Source organism: Eucalyptus grandis, chromosome 9, assembly GCF_016545825.1.
Source record: "Eucalyptus grandis isolate ANBG69807.140 chromosome 9, ASM1654582v1, whole genome shotgun sequence".
In the NCBI taxonomy this organism is placed as follows: Eukaryota; Viridiplantae; Streptophyta; class Magnoliopsida; order Myrtales; family Myrtaceae; genus Eucalyptus; species Eucalyptus grandis.
This window is the reverse complement of record NC_052620.1, coordinates 13719724-13735974: the sequence shown is the minus strand read 5'-3', so window position 1 is coordinate 13735974 and position 16251 is coordinate 13719724. Positions and strand designations below refer to the sequence as shown.

At 38.0% G+C, this 16251-nt stretch overlaps 1 protein-coding gene across 1 annotated transcript; it reads right to left on the bottom strand.

Annotated features, from left to right (window-relative positions):
* Positions 1 to 8807: 8807 nt before the first annotated feature.
* Positions 8808 to 12095, bottom strand: LOC108957191 ((-)-germacrene D synthase-like). Its single transcript, XM_039301678.1, has 7 exons — positions 11877 to 12095; positions 11302 to 11581; positions 10579 to 10954; positions 10134 to 10352; positions 9887 to 10025; positions 9467 to 9718; positions 8808 to 9359 (listed from the first exon to the last, which is right to left on the bottom strand). Exons 1-7 carry the CDS (start codon positions 12015 to 12017, stop codon positions 9063 to 9065), a joined length of 1704 nt encoding a protein of 567 aa, XP_039157612.1. The 5' UTR covers positions 12018 to 12095; the 3' UTR covers positions 8808 to 9062.
* Between the last annotated feature and the right edge of the window lie 4156 nt (positions 12096 to 16251).

Sequence of the window (16251 nt, the reverse complement as noted above, 5' to 3'; positions counted from 1 at the left end):
TATAAATGACTTGGTTGATTAATTTCGCTCAAGCTTTTATGACTTTGTATAACTTCTACATTGCGTGTCATTGATTTCCTTCATTACTAGTCAATAATCCAAAAGTTAGTCATATTATTTGTGTCAATGAGGAAACCTTAACCCTACAAGATTGACTTAGGGACTATTGCGACCTACCCCTCTAGGCCTTACAATCCCAAGAAATAGGTTTTAGAAGCATTTGTTTATAAAGTCAATCTGAATGGTTCGTACAAATAGAAATCTCAAATAAAATGCCGAAAAACCCCTTAGACGGATATAAAATCTGAATGGCACATAAGAACGGCAGTTTTGAATGGGTTCTCCAATTTGTTAACGACACAAACGGATTGTCAATTATAAACTCGAGTCCTCTCAAACTCATGCTTCACGCGACCACATTTCATTTTAAGTTGTTACACCGCCTAAAACCATTATCTAGGAGTCGCTACTAGCCTCTTTGTTGGGGGCCAGCTAGAAACCCAATCAAGGGTTGAGAGACCACCCTTTTTTTCTTTTTGGTAAAGTGTTGAGAGACCACCTTTGATTTTCAGAAAACCAGAGATTTCGTGGGTTTGGGGACTTGACTTATGCTAAAGATTTCTATTAGCGCCATTTCGATACCTTTAAGTACAGTTGTTATCTAAAGTGGTCATATATATATACTTCTTCTTTTTTTACGTTTTCGTGCAAGTGAAAAGATAGGTGATCACACACGTATGGTTCGTTTGTACCATTTCTATACTAACTATCTAAAGTATAAAAATGAAGCACACAAGTAATTGAAATGACAGAGCGGGAAAGTAAACACCCAAATAGTTTAAATGTATCACAAGAAAAACCTAAACAAACAAATTTAAGTGCGAGAAAGGAAAACCCGCAACTCGTCGGACATTTATATAATGCAGAAGGGGACCCAAGACATATGTTAGGAAATGAATATTACAAATGAAAAAGGTCAGATCAAACATCGACCATCCACCATCTTCATCCCTTCGGGTCACCACCTCCAAGGATTGCCTTTTGGACCTATTATAATTCTAACTAATGCTAAACTAACATATAAGATCATACAACATACAACAATGAACTTAAGCGAGGACAATCTGTAACATCTCGGGTCTCCACTACACATATTGTCCGCTTTGGACACTAAGTCCTCACGGTTTTGTTCCTCTCAGGGCAGTCCATACTACCCCAAGAAAACACGTATGTACAGTTTAGAGGGACCCAAGTCTTATAAGCTAGCCCAGGACTCTCTCCCTAGGCGATGTGGGACAAGAGACGCGCCCCCTTCCTGCGCACATCCGCGGACCGAGGCGCGAACGCATCCCCATCCCTCCTCCCCGCGCACCGTCGCCTAGGCCGTCACACTCTCCCCCCCTTGGGAGCACAGCATCCTCGCTGTGGCCCCACACGAGGTTGAGAGTCAGAACAATGTCCTCGCTATGGCCCCACATGCGGTCGGGAGTCGGCTCTGATACCACTTGTAACATCCCGCGTCTCCATTGTACACATATTGTCCACTTTGGACACTAAGTCCTCACGGTTTTGTTCCTCTCGGGACAGCCCATACTACCCAAAAAAAAACGTATATGTACAGTTTAGAGGGACCCAAGTCTTATAAGCTAGCCTAGGACTCCCTCCCTAGGCGATGTGGGACAAGAGACGTGCCCACTTCCTGCGCACGTCCGTGGACCGAGGCGCGAACCCATCGCCATCCCTTCTCCCCACGCACCGTCCCCTGGGCTGTCACACAATCAATACAATGAATTGAGGAAATGCACTCAACCAATCAAACATGGCCTTGAGATTGACCTTTGATTTGCATACGTCATCCCTTCTTAAGACACCTAATCAATTAAATTCATGATCATCGATAATTAATTATCACTTGTGTTCACAAGTGGTAATTAAGATTGAATGGTCCTAATTTGGGTCTAGGTTATCCCAAAGGTTCCCCATATGGTCATGCATCGCACTTAAATCATCCATCTAAAAATCACATGCATTTGACAGAAAAAGCAAGCACTTAGGTCATATGGCCTTGATTCTCAATCAATCAATCAAATGAGGGAGCAATTAATAAAACAATCATATACACCGAGTAATATGATCATGCAATACAAAACAATGACAAACAAAGACAATCGAACAAAGGAAATGTGATTCACTTGATGCGAAAGTAAGTGGTGGAGTCCTATGCTAGTCTCCCCCGAGGTATAGGGGCCCGGCCCTTCAGTGCTGTCCGGGCACGGGGGGCCCGTGGTGGAGTCCTCGGTTACCAGAAAAAGGGTAATTTTGTGAACAATTTGCAAAGAAGGGCTCAAGTTCAAGAAAATTGCAAAGAGGGACGTAAACTTTCCATATTTACAAACAAGTCGCTAAGAAGAGTAATTTGCAAGTTTCAGCCATTTGGCAAGCAAGGATAACAATTTTATAGGATATTGAGCAAGTTCAATGTCCTTGGAAAATGGATTCGAGAACCCGAATGCAAATAATGTTAGCACACTGATTGGTCTCCTTGGACCATCAAACGAATATCAAATCCAACAAAATTAGTATCAAAACGAAGTTTAGGAAATACCAAACAACTTTGTCGAAGAAAGCTTTTCAAGATTGGCATCATGTATTTATAATAATTTTCACAAAAGCCCCGCAATTTCGAAAGGGTTGGCAAAAATAGTAAGCATGTTTGATATTTTCTGAAATATTTCGACAGTGAAGTTCAGCACATATCATTAAGGACAGACAAATCACAGCAGCAACTAGGCCCAATTTAAGTATGCTCGACTTATCCTAATGTGTTCCAATCGTCATGAAAATTTTATATGTTGTTCACAAAGATATAACAAGCGATATTTCATGAAGAAACCATTTCCAGATTCACAACACATAGTTTAAAAAAATCGAGGAATCAGTGTAAGACAATTACTAGCACAAAATGGCAGTAGGAAACAAGTTTAGTCTATGGCCTATCGGCCCTACTAATTATGCTAAAACATTTTTAAATTTTTATATGTTATATAATTACATGTTGTGAACAAATTTCAAGGAGACACCGATTTAAAATTTGATCCATAAAAAATTGTATGGAAAATGGCAAACGGCAAAGGTCACTGGAACAAGACATGAAAACAGAACAAGAAAATTTTCCAGATTTCAGTTCGGTCTTGTGAAAATTATTAGACCTAGTAAACGATCTTCAAATCATGTAAAAAAGATGTCAAAACAAAGCTTATGGTGTCTCCTACAAATCTCTAAAGGGCCTCAAACGCAATTGAGATCATTTTCCAACTCAAACAAAGATAACTAGCAAATAGGTCAAGTCTGAAACAGAGTACAAAATTTGCATGAATAACATGATTTTAATCTAACTAAACGATTTGCAAATTCTACAAAATTTTTACATGATTTAGAACTAAATGTCAAGATCAAACTTTAGGAAGGCACTCTGTCCAAAATCGAAATGCAAAAAAAATCATACACAATTGTCAAACCGAATAGGTCAATTAGCAAGAACATTTCAGTAGAACATGCACGTCTCAAAACAGATCATCCTATTCGCGAACAGGTTTCAACATAGCAAATGAGGTCCAATTTCGCGAACAGGTTTTGACATAGCAAATGAGGTCCAATTTATGTGCATGCGGCTAGTAAAAGCTCTTGAAACCAGCTTTGAATCTCGTGAAGAACTGGAAACCTAAAAATGACATTATCTAGCTCAAATGAAGACGTTTATAACATCAGTCCAATCAGGCCATCCGAATTACAAAATACAATTAATCATGCAAATCATCAATGCAAGCCATTCTAAGCTATCATCCATCATCTATAGCCATCATAGACTATATAAAGATCATCCATGCAAGCATAGAACATCATCTTAGGTTGAGCTTTAGCCTCGATTGCCTAAGGCAATCTCGTTTCATCGAGCTCAAGATCAAGAGGGAGTCTACCTTGTATATCTTCATGAAATAAGCTCGATTGAGCTAGAATCAATCTACATCGAGGCTAAGGCACGTTGAGGAAGATTTAGTTATGGGCTAAGGACACTAGAGAACACCGGAGGACATCCAAAAAGCACCGGAATGGCCATCAAAGCAGCTAGTGCTAGGATCGGAGCCAGTTGAGCTAATCAGGAGGATCGCTAGTTTAGAAGCTCATTGGAGCTGATTCAAGGGAATTCCGATCGCCACCAAGTCTGGAACTAGTTGAGGAACATCGTCGAAGGCTCTGAGACTGCTGAAGGATTTTGGACCACCTAGAATCAGTCACAAATCGTTGGAGCTTGAATCACCAGCGAAAATGCCGATTTTCGAGGGTGGCTACAGGCGGCAGATGATGGCAATTGACTTCGAAAGGGAGTGTAGGTTGCTGAACAAAGTGGCACGTTGCCGGAGGAAGCCAATGAGCGATAGTTTAGGCATGACGAGAGAGAGAGAGAGGATCTGGAAATTGAGAGCCCCCATTTTTGGAGGGAAAATTTGTTTTACACCTATTTGTAAGATCAAATCTTATCCCTGGATTGATCTAACGGCTTGCATTTGATCTCCCTAGCTAACAAAATTACTTAGGCATTAAATTTGCCTAAGATGAGATGATTAATGTGCACATGTCTATTTAGACAGCCATGAGGAATTTTCAATGAACGTTGGTGATTAATATTGAAATTAAAGACTAATTGGGGGGCATTTTTGTGATTTTGCAAGCCCAAGGGCAATTTTGTAAATTGGTTGTGCAAGGGATGAGGTGGTGCTGGCTAAGAGCCGGCCTAGTTGACATCCCTACGGAGAAAAGAAAAAGGAAAGATAGAGGGACTGAGATTGGCACCTGACAATTGTTTTTTCCCCACTGCACTGTACACATTTTATTCCTCCTTTTCTTTTGTGTTAATACTTTGCAGATTCTATTTGTTCTTTTAATGATGTTGTAGTCATTTGATATATAGCGCTTTTGGTTTTGGTTGATGAAAACGTTGTTCCTTCTGTTTAAAGTGACGATCTCAATTTGTTTGACCACCACTCTGAGAACTGGGAAATATCTTGATGTTACATGATATTATGGTTGAATGTGGTTGGCGAAATTCTAGAATCCTAAAAGCTACTACTCCTGGCATGGGAAAACCAACAGCTTCTTTAGCTTAGTCTGGCGGGAGTCATGGATCAAAGGAGGTCTGTCATTTAAATTTAATCCAGAGACATTTCCTTTCTATGATATGTGCACTTCCTTGTTCCCAAGAAGAAAGAGGAGAAGCTTGCTCATTTCAGGAACTTATTATAATTTACTGGTATCAACAAGGCTGAATTTGTTATTAGAAGAATGAGGTAGCCCAATTTTATTCATTTCGTCTTTCGTAGGTTCTCAAAATTGTGCAAGCAGTCATGGTCTGTGATAAAATGTAGATTATTCTGGACAAAAGAAGTTTGATAGTTTTATGCTTCCTTGGGCCCCCGCCATTTATCAGGAAGTGCAGTTGAAGGTTGTAGGAGGTTTGAAATTTCCCACCTGTTCTCTTTTCTGGGCTTTAATTGGGTTTTCCTATTTTTGATGAACTAAGTTGAAATTTATAAGTTGTGTGAAGGTGGTCTTTGACTTCAAATGGTTTTCTTCGGACACGGCTTTTTTGTCTGTATCCACCTCTATGGTTGTCCAGGCAAACAAGCCTAGTAAATCTGCCATCAAAGTACTATCGGTTTATGATACATTCAATTATGGTGAGGTATAATACTTTGTCTAATTGATTTGTCCCTTATCATAGTAAATCTCCATATTTGATGCCAAATAGACCTCACTCTTTCTTTCTGCATTATGCCGGATTGCATATGCGTTCATTATAGCATTCATAAAGATAGTTTTTAAATGATCCTAGAGTGATCTGTATGGTAAATGTTGAAGCTACAGATTCTCATGGCCGAAATAGATTCCACAATTACAACAATTAAAATTCTAATGGAAAACTGCCCAACTTGTCCGGTTGCATATTAGAAACCATGAATCCCAACAGTTAACTTGAGATTCTTAGAGTATTCATAAAGATAGTTTTTAAATGATCCTGAAATTTGCTTCTTCTAACGCTTGCACTGATACTCCATAACCGTAGAATTTTTCGGTTTTTTTTTTTTCACAATTACAGAGTTATCCAGAACAATTAAATAACAAAAAAGAGGAGCAGAAAGGATGACACGGCAACCAACCCGAGGGAGCTTTGCAATTGATTAGTTACGTGGCCGGACGGCATTGGAAATCGTGGCCTGTCTGAGAAGCGAATATGCCGAAGAGAAGAGAGCGTATCGATTACAAACTTTTAAACATTTCGGTGAAAAAACGCAGCCAAGAGCAAAACGAAATAAATAAATAAATAAATAAATAAGGAAGAGAAATAAGAAACTGAAGAAGCCGAAGAAGGAGAGGAGGAGGGAGTTGTAGTTTCTTTCGTCGCAGAGCGAGCACCCGCACCAGCACCAGCACCAGCACCCATCCGTTCGCTGAGTAGACTCGGATTCTGATCAGATCTTAGGGTTTCGTCGTGGTTGCCTTGACAGGTCGTGCGGTTCGGTTAGCGGTGGTGTCGGATTCTGAACAGATCTTAGGGTTTCGTGTCCCTGTTTTGGTTCCCCCGCCCCCCTTCAGTGCCCCGACGTCTGCTGAACTCCGAGCGAGCTTTATCTTGTCTCTTTTCCCGGTTTTGTGTCATACGGGTGCGTTGGTGGAGACGAACTCGAAGAATTTGACTACCGGATTTCGATGATTTGGTCGCGATCGCGGATTTGCGGTATAGAAAACTTTGGCAATTGGTCACGTAGCTGTATTGCGGTTTTGCTGGGCATTGTGCTAGTTTGCTTTTCCTATGTTGATTGTTAGTTTCCATTTTGTATGTGCTACTTACTGGATACTAGAGTGAGTGCCATGGACATTGGTGTTAATGACTGATTGGTGTTCAATTCTTCAGGCATTGTTCTTGGTTGGACAAAACCGCGTCTAAAATAGTTTTGCCTTTATTGGAATTTCTTGGTAAAGGACAAGGGAAGAAGTTGCTAGTTAACTAGAAGGAAAGCAGAGGTGAGATAGCTAGTATAAGCACCTAGAGGGGGGTGAATAGGTGTAAAAATAATTTCTTGAGATAAGAGAGCAATACTAAGCAGACAATAGAAAGGAAGTTATCATTTGGTTAACAAAGAATATAAGGTTTATAGTGGTTCAGTTTATTCCAAGCTTACGTCCACTCTTCCGCACTGACAGTATGAACAGCAAGTCTCTCCCTTGATTCCACAGTGTAGAAACTCTACCACACTTCCTCAAGGTTTCTCAGAATATAAACTCTCTTTTGCGTACACGAAAGGGACGATTTCGCTCAAATGAAATGAATTGACTAAAAACAAAGAAAAGCTTTTTGTAAGATCAAACTTTGGAATTCTTCTATAGGCGCGCACCCACTCGAACAACTAGTAAACGTCTTCCTTTTATACTCCTTTATGCCATCATACCCGTTGATTCTATTTGCAGTCTTACCAAAGGAATTCCTCCAATCTACCCATTGAACGGAATCAATTAGAAAAATCATTCGAGCTATTTAAGAAACATGTCGATAGCTCATCAATCCTTGCTCATTTCAAGAACTTATTATAAATTACTGGTAGTCGCTCATACAATCAGGATCTCGGTTTCCATAAGTAGAACCTTCCAAGTATATTTCGTCAATCATTGGATCCTTAATCTCTGAATCAATCATGATCAATTAAAGGATTCCGTTATGTCATATCCAACCAAGAGATCTTCTCCAGTCGATAAGGTCAAATCCTTAATGAAACACCAAGTTCATAAAGATAGTTTTAAATGGATAGCCCTTCTTCGTAGAACGGATTAGAACAATTAAATAACAAAAAGATGAGAATGAGAATAGACTTTGAGTCTTGAGTGCCGGAGAGAAGAGAGCGTATCGGAATCTTTAGACTTTGAATAGTAGAGTCTGTAAATCTTCGGTTGGCGGTGGTGTCGGACTAGATTGATGGAAACGAAGAATTTTTGTCAGCTAGTTTGCTCTTCAAAATACTCCAATAAGATTTCTCCAACAAGAGCCAACACACGAACACAAAGAGAGATCGAGAGAGAGAGAGAGGCGGTGAGAGTTGTCCTGGTTTGTCCCGGCTTGTAAAAAAAAAAAGAAAGAAAATAGAAAAGAAGATTGGGAGGAAAAAAGAAGGAAAAAAAAACCAGAAGAGTGTGAGAAACCGAGAAGAAAAACAGAGCAGGGACTTCAGCATGCGTTGCTCCTCGGCTGTTCGGGGGCGGGTCTTTCCTCTTCTCGGCTGTTCCCCTTACAGCCAACAAATTTGCACGCTAGTTTCACGGGGCTTTCATCATTTAAAGCGCTGAGTTTTGTTCTCTGTTCTCCCCTGTTCCCGGCTTGCTTAGTCGAAACTAAAATGAGCCAACATCGCCTTGTTTTAATCGTTGTCCGCACAGCCGCAATCCCTGCTGTTGCTGGTTAATCATTGTCGATATTGGTTGCCACAAAGTTAGCTGTATGCTGCTGTCTCTGATTCATCGCAGCAAGTTGCGGCAGAAACCTGTAGCTCGTTTGGTTCAAACCCACTTGTTTTGGGCATTGTGATTTGTTTAACTTGTCCCCCGTGGAATTGTCCATCTGGGTGTACTCAATTCACTTCGGTGGCGAATTATATCCTGCTTTGGCCGATATTATGTAAAATCTACTTCATCATTATACACCACATGTCAACTTGTTCTTCCAAACCGTCACATTGGCAATGGATTGACGAGAAGAGAAGTCACAAACTCTTTGAGCTTTGTTCCAGCATAAGAGTGGTGATCTATTTCATCATTATACACCACATCATGACCGTCTTGTGGTCTGCTTAAGAATTTAACTGTATAGATGATAGATAGACGCAGTCATTCCAAACGATAAAAAGACAAACAGAAAAAGAGCAATATTCAACACAAGTCAACTTGTGAACAGAGCAAATTCGAAAATCTCTAATGCAACTATGACACTTGGTAACTAAACTTGTTCTTCCAAATCATCACATTGGCAATGGATCGACGAGAAGAGAAGTCACAAATTCTTTGAGCTTTGTTCCAGCATGAGAGTAGTGATCTACTTCATCATTATACACCACATGGAAGACTCGTGCAAAATTGAGAATTCGCACAAGGAGTGGCTTGGGGACAGAGGTCGGATGGCACAGCTCTTTGTTTATGTCCTTCCATGCATTGACCACTTGTTTACGGAGAGCGTCCTTAGCCTCTTGCTCCGTAACTTTATATTGTTTCATGAAACACTCCACTGAAGATGCTGTATGTCCTCTCTCTTGCTCAAACTGTAAACAAATTTCTCAGGGAAATTATTTTATTCCTCCTATTGATAAATTCCATTAGACAAAATTTAGGCAAATTGATGTTGTTCAATGGTATAGCTTTTATATACCTTATGTCCAGCAATGTCATTCATGAGCCGAGAGATTACACCCGAAGCATTCACCATCTTGTTGTCGCTAAGTAATAACCAGTCAAAATAACTTTTTGTTACGACATCCCCCATTCCCAGAAACGACGTCCCTAATAGCAATTCACAACCGATGGATAATGATGCAATGGGCAGGTACTCCTCCATCGTTGGTACGTAGTTTTGCTGGAACCATTTGGCTTGGGCTAAGTATGTTCTCATATGGTTTTTCATCTGATGATTCATTATCAAACATAAAGCTATGTTAGTCTTCTAACTTTAACGTATGTTGGGGGACTTGAATAAATTACATTCTCTCATCCTAATCCAAGAACCTGATATTCTGTTGCAAGTGGACGAAGTAAAAATTTCATTTGTTTAATGTTAATTCACATTGCTTACCACTTCTTTTGCATAGAAGAGGCAGTATGATTGTCCTTTTCTAGTCACTTCGTAGCCAATTTCATCATACAAATCAAGAAGTGTCTTATAACACACTTGCATGTACTCGGGCAATCCATCTTTGGCATCGACAGCCCACCTGAATTCAAGTTCAGAAAACATCACATTTGACCTTAATTAACAGTTGATCAAATTAGAATAAATTGGGAATTGGTAAACAAGAAAAGCATTTGAGTGCCAATTGTACCTTTCAATTGCTTTCGTGAAGAGTTCTAGTTCTTCCAATGTGGCATAGATATCATACACATCATCAAATATGGAAACAATCACCATCACTTTGGTTAGTATTTCTCTAGTGGCTTCATACTCCGGCTCGAAATAAACTCCCGACATCCAGAAATACAGCTCCACAAGCCTATTTCTGGCAAACGGAAACTTTCTCTCTCCATCTAAATCCTTCCACCACCTATAGTTTACCAACAAATCCTATATTAGGCGAACATATCATTGATAGAATTTTGAGGTTATCTATGGATAGTACTTTAGACTAATGATTTAAAGAGTGTAAAACTCCCTGTCACGTACAAATGTTTTTCAATTCAAGATAAATTGAAATTGCATGAATCAATCTATGTCAATTTGGTGTTCTTAGAACAACTAGCTAGTTCAGACATGCAATCATGAAGTTAAACCTTGTAATGTTGCCAAGTTCCTTCTGGTGTTGCTCTTGCAATAAGTTGAAATCAAGTTTCGCCAAGGAAAGCAAGACTTCATTATGTGAAGGCTCCTCTTGGTGGAGTTGAATGTAATGCCTTGCCTCTACCCTTGGCAGTCCCTTGTGGATTGGCTGGTTTAGGGCATGGGTCACTTGTTTTTTGAGATTACCGGTTACTTTTCCTTTGTCAATTGATTCAAGGAGAGTGATAGTAAAAGCAAGTGCATCGTTCAAAATAACATCGCCATGAAATCCTAGATGGCAAGCTTCAAATAGACTTAGCAATCCTTGCACATCAGCGATGAGCGATTTGCTGAAGTTCCCTTCGTTGTCCTTGAACTTGTTGAAGATTTCTGTACAGCGAAATGGAGCATGGGAAAAGATGCTATCAAGAGATGCCATGAAAAACATCATGCATAATATCTTGATCAATTGGAAACAATGGAAACATGACGTATTAATCCAAGGAGTCAAAAGAAAGTACTATTCACCTCTCAAAAGCGAGAAAATTTGAAGAACTCAAAATGCAAGAATTGTATACAAAGAAAAAGTTGACGAATTAACAAATTAAAATTGAAGTAAAATAAACATCATAGCAATATTATGTGTTCACTCTAATCAATCAAATGGGCTATCAAACTAGTGTTTGCATTATAATTTTGCAAAATTGATCGATCAATGAGAAATTGAAATGACATACCGCATGGAATATTGTAACTGTGTTGTCGCAACAATCGAAAGAGTAAAGCGGTTGTATGCAGGTTGTTATCATTATCGCCACAGTGAAATTCAAAATAGCTTCTGTGGATTTGTTCCAGCTGCTCATCTATCTCAATTTCAAAATGATAGGCAAGTCCTAAGCGTTGAATTTGATCAATTAAGTTCAACTTCTGCGAAGGCTTATCCATAGCGCTTGTCAACATCTTTCTCACTTCTCCTTTCAATTTCTCAATCCGTTCCTTTGCTACGCCTTGAGAACTCTACATTAATATGAAATTGAAAGTTTAAAAAATAGAGGAAAACGTAACAAATATATTGCTTATGATCCGACTGACCAAAGTAAATAGGAATTGAATAACGTAAGGACCAACACATGCATGGAGTTCCCGATAAACTGCAATCTCTTTTCTTTTTCTTTGTCAAATTCTGTGGGATGTTGCCCAATAATCCAATACAATTATTTTTATGCTCTCACCTCAGAAAATATAACCATAGAAAAAATTTCAGAAGGTAATACAAACACCAAAAAAAAAAAAAGATTAACTTAAATGATACCATTGAGTTGGAGTCAGAAGCATATTTGAGAAAGTAATCCCCCCATATGCTTGGATGAAAATTTCCCGACCGGCGTTCAGCGACCTGGCTTGTTTCATGAGCAGGAGAAGGAGATGGGATTGTTGAAACCGGAAGAGACATTTCTTTGCCGCTAATTTCCAGATTTAGGTGTTTGGCCAAATATAGATGAAGAACACTAGAGGGAAGAGGCTTTTTAGCAAGTGTCCATACCTTACTGATGGGTATTTGTAGGCTATCCTATGTCGGAAAGTTTGAGATAGAAGGAACAGAAACGTTTTTTTTTTTTTTTTTTTGTCGGAAAGGAGCATAACATATCATGTTATTCACGTGTCGTACACAAAAGCTACTGCATCTTCAAAAAGGGCTGATAAAATGAAACCATGAAACAAAAATAGAAATGGACAGTGACGGAACGACGGATGCGGACTTTTTTAATGCCTTCATTTTTATGTTAAACCATTTCTCTTCTTCTGTTAGGTCAGCAGCGTCCCAGTTCTGTGTAATAAACAAAAGAACTTTTTCTGTTATTATTTTAGTTTTCCCGGATTTAATCCCTAGTTTTTCTAATACAACTCACGTGTGAATAATATGAAAATTGTACATAGTCCTTCCTTTTCTCCTTAGTTAGTGCATGCGTGATGCATGTGCAATACTAATCTATCACTTACGAACTAACAACCCACAAATCATTCTTTAGCCAAGAAAAAGAAAAAAAAAAAAAAGAGATGGCCCGCTAATTTTTTTTCACAAAGTAAAAGATGGAAAATATGAAGAAATTGAGGAATTAAAGGGCAGTGGACAGTGGATGGCATGTGCTTCCGAGAGGTTGGAATTATTTGTGATTGTTCCAATTAAAGATATCTTCACATTTGAACTAATTTAAATATAGTTGGTCACAATTAGGTTATTATTAGAACACATGCGCGAATGTTCTCATATTACACAATCAAGATTATGACTAGAATTTGAAGCTTCAAATATGGGAGGTGCATCCATAAAATATGGGAAAATATAGAATAAACAAATATTTGTCTTGTCCCGAGGAGGACACTAGTCAAAGTGGAGGGGGTGTGATGGGGACATCATCTTCATCCAAGAATAAAAAATGCCTCATCTTCAGCTAATTCACATGTCTGATGATTATATCTACTGTTGGCATTTAATTAATGTGTTCTCTCATGTTTTGTTTGCGAGGTAATGTTAGTAAAGTGTAGAAACGTGGACTTAGTCATATAATTCATTGTTCACTAGCAAAAGAAACGTTGAGGCTATTGTGGAAGTAGTTAAATACAAAGGAAGCCATCTGCTTGATGCCAGTAGATGATAAAAAGAACTCATCAATTAAGAGATCGGTTGAAGAAAGTGTTTACACAAAAAAAATAACAAATTCTTTATAATCAACATGGAGTTTATTTGACTGGATATATCATTTACACAATCAATTTAGTCAGATATAGAGTTCAATGATGATATCAATTTGTCAATTTATATATTACTTAGTCCCTAAGTCAACCCGATCGGGTTGGGCTTTTCTTATTCTTAATGTTGACACAAAAAGATGACCAATTTTTAGGCTATCATTGGCAAGTAATGAGCTCAATTGACCAAAAAAAAAAGGTTACAATTTGAAGTCACGATTATGAAAGACAATTGACAACCTACTAGCATGTCAGCAGTATAAGAAATCAGCAATACGCAACGTAGAAGTCATGGACGAAGTCATCAAAATTTAGTAAAAACTGATCAATAAAGTCATTGATAACCAGCGACTCTAAGATTTCGGTTAAATATTTGAAGGAGTGCTATCAACAAAAGCGCATCGCTGCTGTGTCGTTATGCGAATGGTCTTGGGATATGAAACTTCGTATACATAATCATCGCTGAATATTATGAGATTGTGTTTAAAGTTTGTAACTTCTTATCTGATGTGGGAGCATTGGGTTATATCAATCGGCCCACAAGCTCCACTTATGTTTCCTCGATCAAACCGACCCACTCATATTTATTCAATTAAAAATCTATTTCCTCTACAACTTAATAAGTTGGGTTCAAGGTTGAAGTTAGCGAATACGCGGAGAGGTTATTCATTCGATGGATAAGATATAAATTTCGTGGGCGTCGATTGATTACATTGTTCTCGATTTACAACCTTGTTGTCAAATCCTAGGCTACTAATCCATTACATGACGAACAGAGACTGTTTTGGTCAATTACTACCGCTGTTAGATGACCTTTTACAATGAATTTTCAGCTTCCAAGACCGATGCACCAATTTAGAGTCTTTTTAAGTTTCAGTGCATCTAATAAATAGTTGCATGATCAAGTCTTTAAATTCACTAACTTTTTATGAGTATGGTGGTATTTCTCAAGTTTCAATGCATCTAATAATTAGTGGCATGCATTAAGTCTCTTAATTCACAATTTAGTGTTGCCATCCAAGGCCTTTGCCTAATCTTGGATTGTTAATAGTGTATGCATCTTGACACTCCCCAACCCAAAGTTGTTCTTCCCATTGAAATCACTACTTTCTACTATCGCTCTAAACATAACTGTAACAACAGAATTTCAAATAGAAATCAAACACGCAAAAACACCAAATCGGAATTCAAAATCCTATCTCTTTGCTCAAATATCTCCACAATGGGAGTTCACCAAAAGGGAGTCTTAAGTTCAAGTCTGTCAACATATTCAGATATATTTACTTGGACTCAAAAGCTTAAGTGAATTAGTTCAATGAATTGCAAATCACATCAATTCTTCGATAAGAAATATTTTCTTATACAAGTCATGCGTGAAATATATGCAAATTGTACCTTTTCTTCCCTTTACTCTTCGGTCAGTGCATGCATGATGCATGTGCCATATTGACCTATCACTTATGAATAACAATCCATAAATCATTCTTTATCAAGAAAAGAAAGAAAAAAAGAAATGGCCCCCTCATTGTTTATTCACAAAGTAAAAGATGGAAAATATAAAGAAATTGAGAAATTGGATGGCGGTGGATTGCAGGCGACACATGCTTTTGAGAGGTTGGAAATTATTTGCGATTGCTTCAATTAAAAATATCTTTATATTTTCACTAATTTAAATATAACGTATTGAAAGTGAAGTACCCACTAGTCACTAATTAGGTTATGATTAGTATACATGTGCAAATATTCTCAAATTACACAATCAAGATTCTAACCCAAATCTAAAGCTTTAGATGTGGGATGTGAGCATGTAAAATACGGGCAAAAGTAGGATAAACAAAAAAATTTCTTGTCTCAAGGAGGCATCCTCTTCATCCTCGATCCGGGTCAGAAATGCCTCATCTTCATCTAATTCCAATGTCTGATGATTATTTCTACTGTTGGATTTAATTCATGTGCTCTCTCACGTTTTGTTCGCGAGGGAATGTTAGAAAAGTGTATAAACGTGGGGTTAGTCATATAAATTATTCATTCACCAACAAAAAGAAACATCAAGATTATAGTGGAAGTACTTAAATGCAAAGGAAGCCATCTGCTTGATGCTAATAGACAATAAAAAAAAAACTCATCAATTGAGAGATTGATTGAAGAAGTGGTTACACAAAAAAAAAAATCCTTTATAATCGACACAATTGATTTGATTAGATATATCATCAACACAGAGCTGATATAGAGTTCAATGATGATATTCATATGGCTATCGGCAAGACATGGAATAGTCACCGATAGATATATAATGTAGTTATCTTGACTCTTCCCTACCCAAATTTATTCTTCTCATTGAACTTTCTACTTTCTAGTTTCACTCTAGAAATAATTGCAATGGTAGAATTTCCAGATAGAAATAAGATACATAGAAATCCCAAATCAAAATTAAGAAAATCCTTTTTGCTAGCTCAAATACCCATACCTTGGAAGCTCACCGAGAGAGTCTTAAGTTCGAGCCCATCAAAATATTCAAGTGAACGTTCCTTCACTCGAAAACTTAAGTAAATGAGTTATGGGTCAATTAGCTGCAAATCACATCAATTCTCCAATAAGGAGCTTTTTCAAATACAATTCACGTGTGAATAATATGAAAGTTGTACATTTTCCTTCCTTTTCTCTTCGGTCAGTGCATGCATGATGCATTCGCCATACTGTCTTTCACTTATGAATTAACAACTCAAGAATCGTTCTTCATACAAAAAAAAAAAAAAAAAAAAAGGCCAGCTAATTTTTATTCTCAAAGTAAAAGATGTAAAATATAAAGAAATTAAGCAATCAAAGGGTAGTGGATAGTGGGCGGCATGTGCTTTTGAGAGGTTGGAACCTTTTGTGATTGCTTCAATTAAATATATCTTTATATTTGCACTAATTTAAATATAGTCGACCACCTG